At 43.2% G+C, this 19,798-nt stretch overlaps 3 protein-coding genes and 1 pseudogene across 3 annotated transcripts in view; all 4 read right to left on the bottom strand.

Annotated features, from left to right (window-relative positions):
• LOC116503745 (E3 ubiquitin-protein ligase TRIM39-like) overlaps positions 1-1,846 on the bottom strand; it is a 33,346-nt gene extending 31,500 nt beyond the window's left edge. The window contains exon 1 of the mRNA XM_032210341.1: positions 1,309-1,846. Within this exon, the coding sequence (XP_032066232.1) occupies positions 1,309-1,722 (414 nt within the window). The 5' untranslated portion in view covers positions 1,723-1,846. The remainder of the gene's footprint in view (positions 1-1,308) is intronic.
• The window catches only part of LOC116503746 (zinc finger protein RFP-like), a 73,506-nt gene that overhangs the window by 13,782 nt on the left and 39,926 nt on the right, over positions 1-19,798 (bottom strand). The gene's annotated exons all lie outside the window — the stretch shown is intronic.
• Positions 3,995-6,880, bottom strand: LOC116503749 (zinc finger protein RFP-like). Its single transcript, XM_032210348.1, has 2 exons — positions 5,926-6,880; positions 3,995-4,655 (listed from the first exon to the last, which is right to left on the bottom strand). Exons 1-2 carry the CDS (start codon positions 6,330-6,332, stop codon positions 4,634-4,636), a joined length of 429 nt encoding a protein of 142 aa, XP_032066239.1. The 5' UTR covers positions 6,333-6,880; the 3' UTR covers positions 3,995-4,633.
• On the bottom strand, positions 9,736-19,728 carry LOC116503740 (annotated as a pseudogene).

Here is a 19,798-nt window from a genome sequence, read left to right as displayed (position 1 = left end):
TATACAAATATTCTTGATTGACAATATGTGACATTATATAAAATTTAAGGGATGATTGTGGAAAGGATGCACAAAAAACTTGTAACCAATCGACACACTGTACGGAATGGAAGATGTTTTTATGTTACGTGTTTTGTTTGTTTATGTTTGTTTTAAAAAATAAACACACACACACAAACACATATATATACATATATACATATATACATATATACATATATACATATATACATATACATATACATATACATATACATATACATATACATATACACATACATACATACATACATACATACATACATACATACATACATACATATACGTTGCATTTGTGCTGCGACACAATACATTTATATATATATAAAGCTCACAAAAGAAACCATAGAGATCTGACCTGGGCCGACAGTGCTCATGCCAACAGAGGGGGCTCTGAGTGCCACCTCTGGCAGGCGTACCATAATTTCACCATCATGGATATATCCAATCATCATAAATGCATGACAATTGGCAAACATCCACATTTTGATCATGTGACCACGGAATGCTGCAATGATCACAAAGGTGAAAATGGTTTTAAGTCACTTTTTTCAATTCTGTGGTAACTCTGAACAGTCACTAAACAAATGGTTGTAAGTGGAGGACTATGGTAAATCTATCTTCATAAAGATTGTAGCCACAAAGGATAAAGTAGGAAGTGAAGATGTCAGGCTGGAATTAGGGAAGTTTGTTAAAAGAATGACCCAGTCAGAAAGTTGCACAGGACTGTAATAAGACCGGTAAGGAATAATAGGACACTACTAGCTAGCAACAAGAAAATTGCAAGAAAGTTAGAAGGACTCAGGTTAGAAGGATGCTAAGGTGCATAGACATAAACTTTGGTAACTTCTAGCTTATTATAATAATAAAACGCACAGCATTTTTGATAAGAAATCTAATAAGCACTAAATATGCTATTTATGAAGGAGGAGGGTAAAGTGGGCCAGGAGAAGAGATCAAAAGAAACACCTGTCAAGGAACCAATGAGTGATTCATAGGGTGTTAACTTCCTTGATCTTAAGTGTATAAAATTTGTATTTGTATTTGGCTGGGGGGGGGGGGGTCTTTGCTCCTGTAGCTGATGAGACCCTTTTGAAGTACTTCAAGAAAAGTCCCTTCCACACCACTCCAGTCTCGATCCCATTGGCATCTTCACCAGGCTAAACCAAATTTGACAACAGAGAAAGCAAGTAAAGTGATCTAAGGATTTCTAGGAAAATCAAGGATCTAGATGCCCCTCCGGAGCGATTCCTCCTGGCTGACTCCTACCTGGTATTCCTGGAAAGCCTCCTCCGCAGGGATCACCAAGTGGCCCCTGTGCTCTTTGGATCGGTCGCAGACAACACAGATGAGGGTCTCGTGGTCCTTACAAAAGAGCTTGAGGGGCTCCTGGTGCTTCGGGCAGAAACTCTCTCTTTCCTTGTCCGGATGGGCCCCGCATCGCCTGGCCTCTTCCGCCACCCGCGCCAGCTGCCTGTTGGGGAGGAGGCTGCAGGGCGCGAAGGTCTGTCTGCACTGGGGGCAGGAAGCCTCCGATTCCGACGCCCCCCAACTGCGGGTCAGGCAGTCCCGGCAGAAGTTGTGGCCGCAGTTCGGGATGAGCACGGGGTCCTGGAAGAAGTCCAGGCAAATGGAGCAGTTGAGTTCTTCCAGGAAATCCTGCAAGGGAGCTTCGCCCGCCATCGCCGCGCCCTCCGCCGGGAGAAAGAAAGTGAAAGTTAAGCTTCTCTTCCTCTAAATCAGGTGACTGTCTTTGGGCTTTGCCTAGTTGGGAAACCGAGGTGATTTCTTGTTGTTTTTGCGGTCATTTTCGTTGATTTTTTTTAAAAAAACTACAATGTTTTAAAAAGAACAAATTGGGGAGGAGCAAAAATTCACAGGACGGACCCCCGACCAATTCTTATTGGGCCAACCAGCTCGTTAAAGGGGAAATTGTTTTAAAATCCGGGGAGAAGCAAATATTCTTGGGACGGACGTCATTTAGAATAGAACAGAATAGAATTCTTTATTGGCCAAGTGTGATTGGACACACAAGGATTTTGTCTTTGGGGCAGATTCTCTCAGTGTACATAACAGACAAGATACATTCGTCAAGAATCGTAAGGTGCAGCACTTAAAGATAGTCGTAGGGTACAAATAAGCAATCAGGAAACAATATCAATATAAATCGTAAGGATTCAAGCAACAAAGTTACAGTCCTGCAGTCGTAAGTGGGAGGAGATGGGTGATAGGAACGATAGCAATAGTAACGCAGCCTTAGTGAAGGGTTTGACAGTGGCAAGGGAATTATTTCTTTACAGAGTGATGGCATTGGGGAAATAACTGTTCTTGTGTCTAGTTGTCAGTGTGCAGTGCTCTATAGCGTCATTTTGAGTGTAGGAGTTGAAACAATTTATGTCCAGGATGTGAGGGGTCTGTAAATATTTTCACAAGCCTCTTTTCCACCCGTGCAATATACAGGTCCTCAGTGGAAGGCAGGTTGGCCATAATTGTTTTTTCTGCAGTTCTTGTGACTTGTGGACTTCAACTCCCAGAATTCCTGAGCCAGCATCACTGGATATATACAGATGATTGTAGTGTGATGAATAATTGTAACACATCTACAGTATGATTCCATTACTTATGGATTGATGACTTGAGGGGAATTGAATGGGTGGATAACATCTTATAGGGCTTTTGGGGTAGGCTTTCTAAGTCACAATGTGGTCCCCGAAGGGACATGGACACTTCCCCACCCCCTCCTTTATCTTTCCTTTTCAGTGGTGGCACCTTGTTTATGGAATGCCCTCCCCAGAGATGGCACCCACACTGGCATTATTTTGGCACCAGGTGAAGATTTTTCTATGTTGGAAGGAAGGAAATCTTGGAAGAAAAATTCATCTGGTTCAGTTCCAAGCTGGAAGAAAGACGCTGGAAATAACATGGAGGCTGATTGGAAAGAGGGTCCATTTATTGATGAAGCAGAACCAGCAGCAGCATGTGGTTCTGGGACAGCTAACCAAATGGCTAAATGAGTAGATGATCTTTATAGTTTCTGTAACTTTGAAGTTTGGGATTTGTGCAATATGGGCTTTGTGTTCTGAAAGCGTGTTGGGTAATTCTTCTTGTGGCTGATGGTTATGTCCTGTGTTAGATTTTTGGGTGAGTGGCTGCTTGCTCTAATCCTATCACTCTGGTTTTGTTAGCTGTCGAAATTGCTGTAAGGGATTTTGAAATATCCTGCCTTGAATGAACTTCTGCTGCCAGCATTTGCTTTGCTTATGAATGGAGCCGTCTAGATACCTGGTTTCCTCTATCAATAAGCTTGTTATCTCCTTAAGTGCTGGCATCTGCTGAGGACTATTCAGAAAGACTGGGAGCTGCTTCCTGCCTCAAAGAATATGTTTTTTCCGTGTCTCCTTTGGGGAAATATCATATTTTGCCTCTATTAATATTCCCCAAAATATTTCAGTTTTCTAGAGGGAGGGAGAGAGACACAGAGGCAGAATCCAAGTCAACATAGGTCTCTAGAAACCTCAGCCAAGCCCCCAGTCCCTTTTCTGTGACAAATAGAATGTGTTAAAAAGAAGATGTTTAATTACCTCGCTGGGGAATATAAACCAGAAAGGGGTTGGGGTTGGGGATAGTACTGTTTATGCAGCCTAGAACTATGTTGGATTTTTTGGCAGCTGCTGCACACTGCTGGATCATATTTAAATGTTTGTCCACTAGGACTCCAAGATCCCTCTCACAGTTACTACTATTGAGCAAGGCACCACCTATACTGTACCTGTGCATTTTGTTTGTCTTGCCTAAATGTAGAACTTTACTTTTTTCACCACTGAATTTCATTTTATTAAATAGTGCCCAGTGTTCAAGTTTGTCAAGACCCTTTTGTATCTCAAGCCTATACTCAAGTTACTTTTGGTTATTCAATAAAAGGTAGAGTTGATTAAAGCAATAAGGAAAAACAGTGTTATTCTCAAATAATGTATTTATTTAATAATGTATTTCATTTTTAATCATTCTATTAACAATCCTTTTTTACTTTTGGCTTGAGCCAGGGGACACATTTAGGGCACAGAGCACTTACATTTGCTATCTTGATAACAGATGGTATGTTTTATTTTTTTCTGTTTTCTGTGCATCTTCAATTTCTATGTATTGCAACGGGCCATTTTTGGGCGGTCTGCAGAGTGCAAAATTTCCTTGGCAATCAGGATTCCCAAAGTAAGAGAGAGAGAGAAATGTTTGAGTTCCAATTTTTTCAATAAGATGAAATACAGTTTACATTAATTTAGTAATCAAGCCAAACCCATTGCATTATACACGGCTCATGGGACAGGTGCACTTAACCCAACTGTGACTCATTCAGGCAAAGGTCTCAATCCCCAGGTTAAGGCCAAGTTCTCTGCCCTAACACCTTTATCTTGAATTTCCTTCAACTTGTATTTACAAAGAGGCTGCCTATTATTAAAGATAGCAGATAGGATTCTCCTTCCAATTAGCTCAGAAGCTCCCCACTGTTGGATCCATACTTACAACATCTCCTGCACTTTTTCCTCTGTGTCTCTTTTCTATGTAGCTATTTTTTCTTTCTGCTTCATCCGAGCCTTCAGGCAATTCCCAATCTTGATCTGAAGAGGAAATACAGGTTTTGAGTTAGTTTTCCTAAAGAATTACATCGGAGAGAAGACCTAGATAGAAGATATATTCCAGTGATGATGAGCCTTTTAGACTTCGGCTGCCCAAAATGTGTGTGCGCACATGCCGAAACTGAAAGGTGCGTGTGAACATGTGATTGCATGGAGATGCACTAATGTGTGCATGAATGGACGTGTGCACATGTGCAGCAGATACCGGAAGGCCAGCGGGAGGCGGGGTATCCCAACAGCAATAATGTGGCAAGAGGGAAGATCTTTGTCTTTTATGACCTTCTCTTTCGTCCTTTGCAGGGAAACAGAATCTCACGAAAGAAACGCCATGGAGATCTGACCTGGGGTGCTGGCACTCATTCCAGCAGAGGGGCCTCTACCTACTACATCTGGCAGGCCTGCCATAGGTTTGGCATCATGGATATATTCAATCACCATAAATGCATGACAATTGGCAAACACCCAAATTTTGATTATGTGACCACGGAATGCTGCAATGATCACAAGGGTGAAAACAGTCATAAGTCACTTTTTTTCAATGCTGTGGTAACTTTGGACAGTCACTAAACAAATGGTTGTAAGTGGAGGACTATGGTAAATCTGTCTTCATAAAGATTGTAGCCACAAAGGATAAAGCAGGAAGTGAAGATGTCAGGCTGGAATTGGGGAAGTTTGTTAAAGGAATGGCCCAGGCAGAAAGTTGCACAGGACGGTAATAAAACCAGTAAGGAATAATGGGACACTACTAGCTAGCAACAAGAAAATTACAGGTAAGTTAGAAGGACTCAGGTTAGAGGGATGCTAAGGCACATATAGACATAAACTTTGGTAACTTCTAGCTTATTATAATAATAAAACACACAGCATTTTTGATAATAAAGCTAATTAGCACTAAATATGCTATCTATGAAGGAGGAGGGTAAAGTGAGCCAGGAGAAGAGATCAAAAGAAACACCTGTTAAGGAACCAATGAGTGATTCTTAGGGTATTAACTTCCTTGATCTTAAGTGTATAAAATTTGTATTTGTATTTGGCTGGGGGGGGGGCTTTGCTCCTGTAGCTGGTGAGACCCTTTTGAAGTACTTCAAGAAAAGTCCCTTCCACCACCACTCCAGTCTCGATCCCATTGGCATCTGCACCAGGCTAAACCAAATTTGACAACAGAGAAAGCAAGTAAAGTGATCTAAGGATTTCTAGGAAGACCAAGGATCTGGACGCCCCTCCGCAGCGATTCCCCCTGGCTGACTCCTACCTTGTATTCCTGGAAAGCCTCCTCCGCAGGGAACAGCGAGTGGCCCTTGTGCTCTTTGGATCGGTCGCAGACAACGCAGATGAGGGTCTCGTGGTCCTTACAAAAGAGCTTGAGGGGCTCCTGGTGCTTCGGGCAGAAGCTGCCTCCTTCCTCCTCCGGATGGCCGCCGCATCGCCTGGCCACTTCCGCGCCAGCTGCCGGTTAGCGAAGACACTTCGGGGCGCGAAGGGCTGTCTGCACTGGGGGCAGGAAGCCTCCGATTCCGACGCCCCCCAACTGCGGGTCAGGCAGCCTAGGCAGAAGTTGTGACCGCACTCCGGGATGAGCACGGGGTCCTGGAAAAAGTCCAGGCAAATGGAGCAGGTGGCTTCTTCCAGCAAATCCTGCAGGGGCGCTTCGGTCGCCATCGCCGCCGCCTCTGCCGGGAAAGGCAGGAGAAACTCAAGTTTCGCTTCTTTTCCTCTAAATTAGGTGACCGCCTTTGGGCTCTGACCAGGCAGGAAACCGAGATGATTTCTTGTTGCTTTTGCGGTTATCTTCGCTGGCTTTTTAAAGAAGAACTGCAGTATTTTAAACATAACAAATTGGGGAGGAGCAAAGATTCACGGGACGGACCCCCGGTCAATTATTATTGCTGCCCAACCAGCTCGTTAAAGGGAAAATGTTTTTAAAACTGGAGAGAAGCAAACATCCCTGGGACGAATCCCGGATCCATTACAATTGATCCCAGCATCTTGTTAAAGAGGGGAAAAAAGTTTTTAAAAATTGGGGAGAAGCCAAAATTCACGGGATGCCCCCCTCCCAATCAATTATTGATCCAAACATTCTGCTAAAAGGAGAGACGGACAACCTTGGCCCCTTTGTGACTTGTGGGTTTCAAATGGCAGGTATAGGGTCTTCTGTTTGAGCAGGGGGCTAGACTAGAAGACCTCCAAACCCCCTTCCAGCTCTATTCTGATTGGATGGTTGATTGATTGACTTCAATTCCTAGAATCCGCGAGACAGCTGGCTCAGGAATTTTGGGAGTTGAAGTCTGCAAATTGGACCATCGTTTTCCCCACCCCCCACTTGCTAAAGGAAAATATATTGAACAATCCTGGGGAGAAAGAAACATCCATGGGACCGATTGCCAAACAATTATTATTGATCCAACCAGCTTGTTAAAGGGGAAAATGCTTATTAAAAAAATCGGAAGAAGGAAACATTTATGGGGCCAGTGGGGGTAAACTTGGAATGAAACAGACTGGAAGAAGCCCTTGATAAAAGCCCAAATCCAATGCTGCAATTGATGGGATGTCTCAGAGATGAAGGGGAAATCAGACCCTTTTTGGTCACTTTTTATAGGAATATCCTGCAGAGGAAGAACTGCCAGGACTGCCCCCTTCCCAGCCAGCCAATCAGGAAATGGATCAGGAAAAGCTCTAAAATGATTCTGTTTTTACATCCCCCAAACTCCCACAACTTTAACCTTAACCTGCCTACTGTTGACCTCACCCCGTTCCTAAGAGGTCTGTAAGGGGCGGGCATAAGGGCAGCATTGTGCCAACTGTCCCTGTCCTACTGTCTCCATTTATTCCTACCCATTTACTCTGTTCATATTTATGTTTATACTTATGCCTGTTAACTTTTACATATTTGACAAACTAAAATAAATGAATGAATGAATAATGAATAATAAATAAATAATAAATAAATAATAAATAAATAAATAAATAAATAAATAAATAAATAAATAAATAAATAATAAATACTGGGCAAAAGTCATCGTGAAGACTATCTTGGAGATGGAGAATATGGAATATGTAGAATGTGGAATAGGATCATTTGCTGGATGGAAATCTTCAGGTTAGACCAATGAGAGATGCCTCTTAAGGCAAAAGATGGATAGAAAGAGCCATTGGTGGTCTCAGGCCAACTTAGGACAGGGGGGGAAGAGGGGGAAATCTGGAGGGTGGAGAAAATCTTATACTCTTTTGCCCTTTGTTCAAGGGCTTTTGGGGGAGGCTTCTTTAATCACAGCAGGGTCTCTGAGGGGACATAGACAGTCCCAAGCCCCCTCCTTTTCCTTGCCTTTTTGGTGGTGGCACCTCATTTCTGGAATGTCCTCCCCAGCTACCATTAATTAGCAGTCACAGTGGCATCGTGTTGGCACCAGGGGAAGGCCTTTCTGTGGAAGGATCTAAATCTCTTTTAAATAATCCCCAGAAGTGGGGAGATGCAAAGCAGGAACAACCCTAGAGGGAGTCAACAAAGGCCTAAGGGAGGGAAGCCCCACCCCTTATTTACGTATGGGGAAAAGGCGGGGCTGGCTGCCATCTTGACTTTGTTGACCTGCCTTGGGACCCCCTGGCTGTAATCCCCATCCCTTTTGCGAGTCTGTTGGGCCAAATCAGTGCCTCCCAATTTGGTATCTGAGAAGTCAAATCTGTGAAGGGTTCCTGAGTCTTTGTGATCTTCTGCCAAGCAAAGTCAAGATTCACTTAGCAACCATTTGACTAACTTAACAACTGCAGTGATTCACTTAACAACTGTGACAAGAAAGATCGTCATGGAGGTGCTACCCCCAAAGGGTCACAGGGATCCAGGTTCCCCCAGCCCCCTTTTGCAACCCTCCAGGCTCCTTCCCCTGACTCAGTCCATTCCTTGTGGCTCCCACTCCACTCTGCTCCCTTTGCTCAGGCACTCCAGTTGCCCTGCTCGGCTGGACTCTGCCGTCTTCTCCTTCCATCCGGTCCCCTCTGGAGTCTCCTCTCAGCAGGCGGATCACACAGTTGGGTTGGTCGGCCTTTCTTCCTCTTTCTCCTCTCTCTCTCCTGCTTCTCTTGCTGGACTCTCCTGCCACTGCCTCTGCTCCTCCCTTTGATTCCCCTGCCTGCCTCCCTTTCTCTCCTCCTCCTTTCCCCGCACACCTTTCTCCATTTTCCCTCACTCCATTCTCCCCCCCTTCCTCAACCTATCTTCATGTGTCACTTTCCCCTCACCACACAGTGGGGTGGAGACCAGGTGAGCCAAGAGGCCCCATTCTCTTCTCCCCCCCCCAAAGACTCACCTACCCCTCTCTCTCTATTCCCTGCTCTCCTCCTCTTTCCTGCCAAAACCTCCTCCTCTTCAATTGTAACTCCAGGACTACCTGTATTAGGTAAGTTCCTTAGGATTCCTCATTTGCTCCTTTGCCAACAGAAACTCCTCAATCTTCAGTTGTTGAGATGCTTTGAGGTGTTCCAGAGATCTGTTCTCAGCATTCAAAGCCACCATACCAGAGTTAAGTTTCCCTCCCCTTATTATTTATTGTCTGTATCCTTCTTTTATTATTTTTACAAATAACTCAAGGTGACAAACCTATCCAACACACCTTCCGCCTCTCATTTTCCCAACAACCTTTTCAGGTGGGTTGGTCTGAGAGAGAATGACTGGCTCAAAGTTATCAACTGGCTTTCATGGCTAAGGCAGGACTTGGATTCAGAGTCTTCCTCTTCCTAGCCTGGTGCCTTAACCACTAGACCAAACTGAATAAAGATTCAGGAGTGGATTTCCATTGCCAACTTCCTAGGCCTGAGTGAGAGTGAAGGGTCCAAGGTCACCCAACTGGCCTTGTACCTAAGGGAGGATTAGAACCCATGGCTTCCAGCTTCATTTCTTAACCACCACACTAGATTGGCTTCTTCTTTAACTCAAGTTACTTTTGGTTATTCAATAAAAGGCAGAGTGGCTTAAAGCAAGAAGGAAAAACTGTTATTCTCAAATAATGTATTTATTTAATAATATATTTCATTTTTTAACAATTCTATTAACAATCCTTTTTTACTTTTGTCTTGAGCCAGGAGACACATTTAGGGCACATAACACTTACATTTGCTATCTTGATAACAGATGGTATGTTTTATTTTTTTCTGTTTTCTGCGCATCTTCAGTTTCTATGTATCCCACGGAATACATTTATTGGCATAAACTTGCAAAAGAAGGAACTACAACCCACAAGAACCTATAACATTACAATCAATCCTACAATCAGTAATCCGATTGTAGTAGATAATCTACGTAAGTATAAAAAGATAGAAAAAGTACTAGGATTTGTAAAACAAAAAAAACCCTCTGAGGCCGTAAAGCTGATATTGAGTATAATATTTCCTGAAACCTTAAAATGGTTTGTTGGTTTATGACAATTATGTGTCAAAAGGAAACTGGTTAAAAAGGGGAAAGGAAAGGAAAAAAGAAGGAAAAGATTACAGAATATCCTGAGTTATGGGCACCTACACAATCATTGATTGCAACTAACATGAAACAAACAAGCATCATCCATAAATGGGATGGAAAGTTGTGACAGAAATATAAAATCATGATTGACAGGCTTAGCTCTAAGGTATGTTTAATGCTGATGCACCTGAACACATGATGTTAAAGCCTATAAAGCTCCTAGGACACCTCGGCTTTTTTATGCAGAGAAATAGAAATGATGATCAAGTTATTCCTTTATAGACTAATTGATTGATCAGGATGGCATAGAAGAATAAAGGAAGCTGAAATAGCAAAAAGCTGAGGAATCTCTGCTTTAAGGGCTTTCAGAGATCCCCGCTTGGCAAATAGGGATTTTTCCAAGGTTTTGCCTATGATTCTCCCTTCTTTTAGGGGAGTGTCAGGCAGGCATCGGCCTCGTACAAACAGAAACGGGGTCGAAGGGTCTCCCCAACCAAGGAAGGGTCTGATAATGTATGGAGCAGAGCTGCGGTTCTGGCATCAAAGAAGCTCACTTGTCCCCCTTCGCAGTTGAGAGAGACGCGGATCCTCTTGGGCTCCATATCCAAGTACCACTCAAAGCATCCTAATTCAGAGACGGCCCAGTATCCCGATTCGAATTTTCCAAGCATCCACCGCCTGGTCTGCTCATCAACATTTGTTAACTTCAGTGTCTGGTTGGTAACCCCTATAGACCATCCTGTTTCATCTCCTACAATTACTTCCCAGAAATGTCTCCCTGTTGAGAACGTCTGACAGCCAAAAAAATCTGAGACAGCACTATATATTTCTCCAACTGGCCTAATTCTTTTGACACTTTTTTGATCTTTGGAGACATCAAAGCAGCCACGATTGGCAGTTTCTGGATCCACAGTTACATTCGCTGTAAAGGGAAAGGAAGGAAAGGGAAAAAAATAAGAGCTTCAGCTTGAGGCCTAGTTTGTGCCTTCACCCCCAAGAGCTTAACCCTACGGCCTCTTGTGTGAATGGGGTTCAGCCTCCAAACACCCCCTCTAGGACTGGAAGACTCATTGTTTTTTTAAAGAACACCTAAGCCATTGCCTGGTCAAGAGTCCTCCAACTTTGGCAACTGTAAGACTTGTGGACTTCAACTCCCAGAATTCCCCCGATGGGGCTGCTAGTCTCCAGGTCCCCTCTGCTCCCTTTCCTCCAAGAACTCCCCCACTATCTTTTTTCCACCCTCTGTTAACTTCCGAGCCATTTGGCACCCCTCTGGCCTTCTTGTTCCATTCACTTAGGTTACCTTCCCCATCTTCCAGTCTATCTGACTCCCCTTCAGTTACCACTAAGCTGCACCCCTTCAAGATCCGTTCATTACCTCTACCGCTCTTGGCCCCTCTATTCACTCTTCGTCTCTTGGCTCCACTGGTCAATTCCCCTGGTCTCTAGTCTCCCATGTGGCCTCCCCTCTGCTGATTGCCCTCCAGCGCTGCCATGCTGGCTGGAGAACTCTGGGAACTGAAGTCCACCAACCTTACAGTGGCCAAAGGTTGAAGACTCCTGGCCAAGTCCTTCAGGCACTTCATAGTGCTCCACCTCTTCCAGCCTCCCTGCACAATTCTCTTTAGCTTCCATCTTGCAGGTGAGATTAATGGGATTGGGAGTGAAGAGTGGTTGGCTTTGCCTTCACTGATTTGGTGAAACAGCCAAGGTTGAACAGGGACTCTACCTGGAGCATTAATTCAGAGGATCGGGCAGAACAAGAGGCTGCCATGTTTCAATTCTGAACTGGCAGAATCCAGAGGGAACTTGGGGCACATGATGGGATATGAGGAAGCTCTGTCCTTTTCTCTGCGAGCATCAGGGTGTCACAGGCATATACCAAACGGGAGGATCTTGCAAGGGAAACCTCTGCTTTCACCAGTCTGATGGCCCACATGGAAGAGGCAATCCTGATGCTCCAACCTTGCTATTTCCTTGGACTCAGAGGACCTAATTTCTCTGCTCCCAAAGACCTCATCTCTCACCAACTTATAATCAGGCAGTAAAATCAAGAAGATGTTATTAGCTTGGTAGGAATTCAATATTCCTTTCATATTTTCCCATTTGTTCAGATATTTCATTCTACACCTGAAGATTTGCTTCAGTTTTCTAGATGATGTGTAGAATGGAATGGAGAGGAGTAGGAGTAGAACAGAACAGAAAAGAACAGCAGCTTTATTTGGCCAAGTGTGATCAGACACACAAGGATTTTGTCTCCTCTGCATTAGCTCATGTTGTACATATAAATGGCAAGTAATTCTTCAAAGATCATAAAATCATTAAAGTTTACTGCATAATCAAAGTCATCTATTCTGTTTTTCTTAAAGTTACTGGCATCAGAGCTTAAAATAGCAAGCAATTGCAATTCCTACAACTCATATTTACCTTTATGTAGTTGAAATCCACTTTCCAGAGTATCTGGGGAAGAAAAGGGAGAAATTCAGCATCTCATCACTGGAATTGGAGCAGCAGAAGGGCCTCCCTTCAGATACCCTGGTTTGCTTTCCTTAGACTCAAATCAGGAAATATGGAAAGCCACAAGCCAAAATGCCATTGTTGGCTATATATATTCCATCAGGTATAAATATATTCTACTATATATTCCGTATACAGGTAGTTCTCAACTATTTGTGTAGTGAAGTTACAGCGCCACTGACAAAAGTGATTTATGACCGGTTCTCATACATACGACTGTTGCAGCCTCCCCAGTCACATGATCAAAATTCGGGCCCTGGGAACCAGCTTGTATTTACCATGGTTGCAGTATCTCATGGTTCAGGGATTGTCCTCCTCAACCTCTCTGGGGAGCTTCTGACAGGCAAAACCAATGCATGGAGCCAGATTCCTTTATCAACCATGATTCACTTAACAACCGTGATTTTCGTGATTTTTTTGTGGCAAAAATGTTTCGAAAATGGGGGCACTTGCTTAGCAACTGAAATGTTCAGCTCAACTGAGGTTGTAAGTCAAGAACTATCTCTATTTATTCCATTATACATAGAATAAGTGGAAGCTGATTCTGCTTCCCCTGTGATCAGTGCACTTAGATTCAGCATGCAAAGAATACAGGTAGTGTCAACTTACAAACATAACTTCACCTCTGATCCTGAAATCGATCCCTCTTTGATGCATGTGAAACCAACGAGAATCTCTCTCGGATGCTCAAACTGTCATCCAGCATAAAACCTCAGCGGCTGTTTATTACCTCTCAATTTTTTCATGGCACTTTTCAGAAGCACAGTGGTATCACTGTAATCCCAGATTGTCCACTTTGGCTCTAGAAGTAAATCCTCCGGATTCTCATACGTTTCCTTAGCCTGGTACCTGGCAAGACAAAATAACAGAGTTGGAAGGGACCTTGTAGGTCATCTAGTCCAACCCCCTCTCCCCTGCCCAAGCAGGAGGCTTCACATCGTTTCTGACAGATGACACTCCGGTCTCTTCTTGAAAGCTTCCAGTGATGAAGCTCCCACAACGTCCAAAGGAAAGCTGTCGCAGTGGTTCATTCTCCTCAGTCAGAAAATTTCTCCTAATTTCCAGGTTGAATCTCTCCTTCATTAGTTTCCATCGATTATTCCTTGTCTGGCCTTCAGGTGCTTTGGAAAACAGGTTGAACTCCTTCCTCTGTGACAGACCCTCAAATATTGGAACACTGCCATCTGAGGTGGCGCAGTGGTTAGGGTGCAGTACTGCAGGCCACTTCAGCTGAATGTTATCTGCAGTTTAGTGGTTCTAATCTCACCGGCTCAAGTTTGACTCAGCCTTCCATCCTTCCGAGGTGGGTGAAATGAGGACCCAGACTGTGGGGGCAATAAGCTGATTCTGTAAACCGCTTAGAGAGGGCTGAAAGCCCTCCTTCTCTTCCCTAGACCAACCATGCCCAGTTCCTGTAACCGTTATCAATCTGCCAATAGAAGCTTTCTAAACACCAGATGGTGCTTGAGGATTGGCTAGTGACAGGATCCAGCTGGTGTTGGTCACAAGCCAAAGAGCCCATCTTCAAGGAACCTCTCCCTCCCTCCCCCCAGAATGTGTGCACTGGGCTGTTGTACGATTTATATTTATGTGGTGATTGGTTGTGTGTAGCTTTTAGTTGTTACATGGGGTATTGATGGCCAGCTATTAAGTCATTGATTGTTGTTTTCTTGTGTTGCCCCATCCCGGATCCTAAGTACTTGGTAAACTAGTGGTAAATCAGCACTCCTGTTGACTGATAAGGGCCCCCATTTCCCAGGCTTCAATCATTTCTCTGGCTGTCTATTCAAATATGGGCACCATGATGACTCAGTGGATCCTGACTCCGAACTGCACTCATCCACCTTCATCAAGTTAAACGAGAGATCTAGTAGAAGCAACTAAGATTCAAGTTTGGGCTCCCTACACTTCAAAATTCTTGTGAATATCTTGGCCAAAACAATGGATTGTATCTTACCAATGGACTGATGACCGGTGACTAATATGGGTGATGTAGGTAATTAGACGATGGATATAACATTTAAACTGATCTTGAGGGATTTTAGTTCTGCATTTAACACAATTCCTCCACGTACACTAGTGTCTAAACATAAGAACCTTGGGCTTTCTCATTCAATCTGCATTTGGATTATGGATTTCCCATCTGGCCAGTCAGATGAGGCAATCAAACCTCCTCTGCCCTAATTCTTAACAGTGGTATACCACAGGGTTGTGTGTTGAGTTTACTCTATACTCTTTATGTACATGACTGCATTCCCACTCACGCCAGTAATACTATTATTAAATTTGTAGATGATACAACAGTTGTGGGAATCATCTCTGCGGGGGAGGGAGGAGATGAGTCTGCCTATTGATATGAGGTGAACCAATTGCTTTCATGGTGTGGAGACAATAATTTGGTCCTTAAAACCAGTAAGACCAAGGACCTTATAGTGGACTACGGAAGGAATAGTTCAGACATCCAGGCCTTGGTTATCAATAGAGACCAAGTGGAACAAGTGGTCGGTTTTAGGTGCTTCGAAACTGGCATACATTTATGACAGTTGCATTACTTGGAACAACTTACATCCTACAATGATATCTTGAAAACCATCAAAGATCTTTCTCTTCTTGGGAAGGACTCAATAGGTGGATAAAATGGCCAAATTCAATCTAAACATCTGCCTGAGTGTGTGACAGACTAACAATTCACCATATCAAATACTGCTAATTATATTGTGTTATTTGAGGAAATGTCTAAAAGGCCCTGAAATACAGTACGTTGTCTTTACATTCAAATACTGCTAAATACAAACGGCACTTTCCAAAATAGAAATACTGCTGGAGGAGCTGCTGATCTCTAAGACTATAAAGAAAAGGGTGGATTTACTTACTTCTTCAAGATGCCTCCAATGTCCTGAAAAATAAAGAGACAAAGCATTTCCTATGAATAAAATTACACTCTTACATTCACATAATAAATGAGTGAAACCTCTGGACAATCAGACACTAACAAACATATAAACTACTTTCATTTTTGTCAGTGAAAAAAATCCCATTGCTCTTTTCTCTCCAGATCTTCAACCTCTTTTGGGGAGGTATTGTTTTTACTTTTTTGCCTAAGAAAAATTATGCCCCAGTTGAATCCAAAACAATTACAATATTGGAAAAACAAAATAGTGCATCAATAGGATAAAAAAAAATACCCTGCATTTATGCTTCCAGAATGAAGGCACTTTGGGGAATCCAAGTGGTTATAATACTTTGTAGAAGGTCATCAGTGTTGGGTTTCTCCTGTCCCTGGAGATTAAGGGGAGGGGGAGACCCTACAAAGAACACCCACCACCACATCCCCTATTGTGAAGAATACAGACAGTGACCATGACTTTGAATTCTTGCTTCTCGCATGGCCTGCTTTTTCTGTATTACATTATGTAGCTCTTAGCCATTACAGGTAGTCCTTGACTAAGTAATTCATTTAATGACCGTTCCTTTCCATAGAAAGAGCCAAAAAGATTTCTAAATGAGGAGTTGAAAAAAAGATTTTGAACTTGGTCGAGTGCAGCCAGAATCCTACATGGAGACATGGAAAGAAATATCAATCTCCACAAGAGAAGAATGGATGGAAAAAGAGATGGAGGTAGAAAAAATGACAAAATTGACTGGTGTAATTAGAAACCCATTGTTTCTACTTTGAAGCTGCTTCTAAATGTTGTGTTTGAGATTAAAAAAAAATAGATTCTTGATTTTCCTTATTAGACTGTTTTTTTAGACATGGCTAATAATGACTAAATTTGCAAAAATAAAAAGTTGAGACTGTAATTTTATTTTGTATTTTACTGTGCAGAAAAAAAGTTCAGAGACATTTTTCCCCTTTTTCTTTATCCTACACTTCTTCCCTATTCTTATCCTTCTCCATTTCCCTATTTTCTCTATTTCCATTTGTACTTTTCACTATTTTAATTTTGACTAAATTTATGGAAAAGGAAAAAAAAGAAAGAGTCAAAAAGAGTATTCTGTGGAAGGCACTACAGCCATCTCCCAATACTTGAATGGCTGTCATAGAGAAAAGTGCATCGATTTAGTCTCTGTAGCACCTAAGGGCAGAACAAGAGGCCCAGGGTGGAAGCTCATCACAAGGAGATCCAACCTAAAATAAGGAAGAATTTCCCGACAGTGAGAATGATTAACCACTGGAACAGCTTCCCTCCCAGAGTACTGACTTGTCCATCACTGGAGGCTTCCAATAACACTTTGGACAACCATGTTTTCGGGATGGTATAAGGACTCCTGCCTTGGGCAAAGGATTGGAGTCCTCCAAGGTCCCTTCCAGCCCTAGGATTCTATGATCTCCACTTCCTGCCTGACCTGTAAGAGTTTGCTGGCTGGCTGCTGAAGCTTCTCTTCTATCTCCTGGATGAGATGGTCAAGAGAGCAGAGTTCCTCCATGTACCTGGCCAAACCCTCCTCCTTTTTTGCCATAATATCCTTCTCCGTCTCTTCCATTCTAGTCAATAGAAGCTTCTCCTGTCCTTCTAACCAGAGTTGTAGCTCTCTGAATTCAGCCACTACATTTTCTCTCTCTTTTTTGATGATGTCCTGGAACAAGAAAGAAAAAAAGCAAAGGCAAACTTTTATTTTAATTATTTTACTTAATTATTTTTATTTTTATAATAATGAAATGGATTCCTTGAAGAATCCAGGTGGGAGAATTTCCTAAGGGAAAAAAAAAACCTTTTTGATATTAAAAAACACAGGGGGGAAAGGTTTCTAAAAAGAAAGAAAAAAGGCTTAAATGATCTCTCATGAAAATTTTCTTGGCAATCAGGGATTTTCAAAAAGGGGACAGAAAAATATTTGACTTCACAATGTTTTCCACAAGATGAAATATGGTTTCCATTAATTTATTAAGGAAGCCAAACCCATTGCATAAAACACAACTCATGGGATAGGTGCACTTAAACCCAACTGTGGCTCATTCAGACAATGGGGACATATAAGTCCCCAGGTTAAGAACAAGCTCACTGCCCTAACACCGTCTTTATCTTGAATTTCCTTTAAGTCAGAACTTGTACTAAAACACAGGATGCCTGTTATTAAAGGTGGCGGATGGGCTTCTCCTTCCTATTAGCTCAGAAGCTCCTCACCTTCTGATCAATACTTACAAGCATCTCCTGCACTTTTTCCTCTGTGTCTCTTTTGTATGAAGCTATTTTTTCTTTCTGCTCCTTCTGAGCCTTCAGGCAATCCTCCACCTTCCTCTGGAGAGAAAATAAAAGTTTTGAGTTTCTTTTCCACAAAGAATTACATCGGAGGGAAGACCCAGTTAAAAGATATAGTATATTCAATCGTGATAAATATATGACAGTGGCAAACGTCCAAACTTTAATCATGGGACCACGGAATGCCTGCAATGATCATAAGGGTGAAAAATATGTCACTTTTTTCATTGAGGTTGTAACTTCGAACAGTCACTGAACGAACAGTTCTAAGTCAAGGACTACCTGCAAGGACATTAAAGGGAGAAGCCGGAGTCTCCTGATTGCACTCACCCCAGAAGCATCACTGAGAAATGAAAGTTTGGCCTCATCCAGCAGGAGTGCTTTTCGGGGTCTGCACTCAAGATTTTGGGGGACTCCATGACGATTTTGCTCTAGAGCAAATGTGGAAAGGGAGCTGGCAAAGGGAGCCTATTTCTCCCTACAGGCAATTTCCCTTGCTAAGCAATAAAAGTTCAGTGATGTTTTTGCCGCAGTTGTTAAGTGAATCACTGCAGTTGATCACTTGGTAATACATTGTAAAGTGATTCCAGCTTCCCAATTGACTTCGCTTGTCAGAAGGTGGCAAAAGGGGATCACCTGACCCAGGACTCTGCAATTGTCATAAATACATGCCAAGCGTTAGAATTTTGATCAGGGATGCTACAATTGTCATCAGAAGACACTTTTTTCAATGGTGTTGTAACTTTGAACAGTCACTAAACGAATGGTTGTAAGTCAAGGAGTATGGTAACTCTTCAAAAAAAATTGCAGGCACAAAGGATAAAGCAGGAGGTGAAGGTCTCGGGTTGGAATTGGGGAAGTTTGTTAAAGGAATGGCCCAGGCAGAAAGTGGCAGATGAGTGTAATAAGAGCAGTAACAAATGGGGGGGGGGGGGGGAGACTTCTGCTGCCTAGCAACAAGAAAGTTACAAGAAGGTTAGAAGGACTCCAGTTAGAAGGATGCTACCTAACACATGTAGATATCAACTTTGGTAACTTCTAGCTTATTATAATAATAGAAAACATCCCTTTTGACAAGAAAGCTTATTAGCATAAATATGCAATGTATGAGATATGAGGGTAAAGTAGGCCAGGACAAGAAATCAAAAGAAACACTTGTCAAGGAACCTTAATCTTAACTCTATAAAATTTGCATTTATATATGGTTCAGGTTGGGGTCTGGGCTCCTTTAACTGCGGAGACCCTTTTGCTGAATAAAAGTCCTTTGAAAGGCCTCTTCAGTCTGGTTCTGATGAGCATCTCCGGCAGGCTAAACCCAGTTTGCAGACCAGAGAGAAAGCAAGTAAAGAGATCTCAGGATGGCCAGGAAGGGCAAGGATCTGGACGCCCCTCCTGGCTGATTCCTACCTGGTATTCCTGGAAAGCCTCCTCCGCAGGGATCACCGAGTGGCTCTTGTGCTCTTTGGATCGGTCGCAGACCAGGCAGATGAGGGTCTCGTGGTCCGTACAAAAGAGCTTGAGGGGCTCCCGGTGTTTCGGGCAAAAGGTCTCTCCTTCCTCGCCCTTAGGACCTCCGCATCGCCTGACTTCTTCCAGCACCCGCGCCAGCTGCCTGTTGGGGAGGAGGCTGCGGGGCGCGAAGGTCTGTCTGCACTGGGGGCAGGAAGCCTCCGATTCCGATGCCCCCAACTGCGGGTCAGGCAGTCCCGGCAGAAGTTGTGGCCGCACCGCGGGATGAGCACGGGGTCCTTGAAGAAGTCCAGGCAAATGGAGCAGGTGGCTTCTTCCAGCAAAACAGGCAAGGACGGAACACCCGCCATCATCGTCTTCTCTGCAGGGAAAGGAAAGAGAAAGTTAAGTTTCATTTCTTTTCCTCCAAATCAGGAAACGCCTTTGGGTTCCGCCCAGGCAGGAAACCGAAGTGATTTGTTGTTGCTCTTGCGGTCATCTTCGCTGGCTTC

The sequence above is a fragment of the Thamnophis elegans genome, chromosome 2 (assembly GCF_009769535.1).
Source record: "Thamnophis elegans isolate rThaEle1 chromosome 2, rThaEle1.pri, whole genome shotgun sequence".
Taxonomy (NCBI): Eukaryota; Metazoa; Chordata; class Lepidosauria; order Squamata; family Colubridae; genus Thamnophis; species Thamnophis elegans.
Note: the sequence above shows the minus strand (reverse complement) of the source record. Positions and strands in the feature narration are given on the sequence as shown.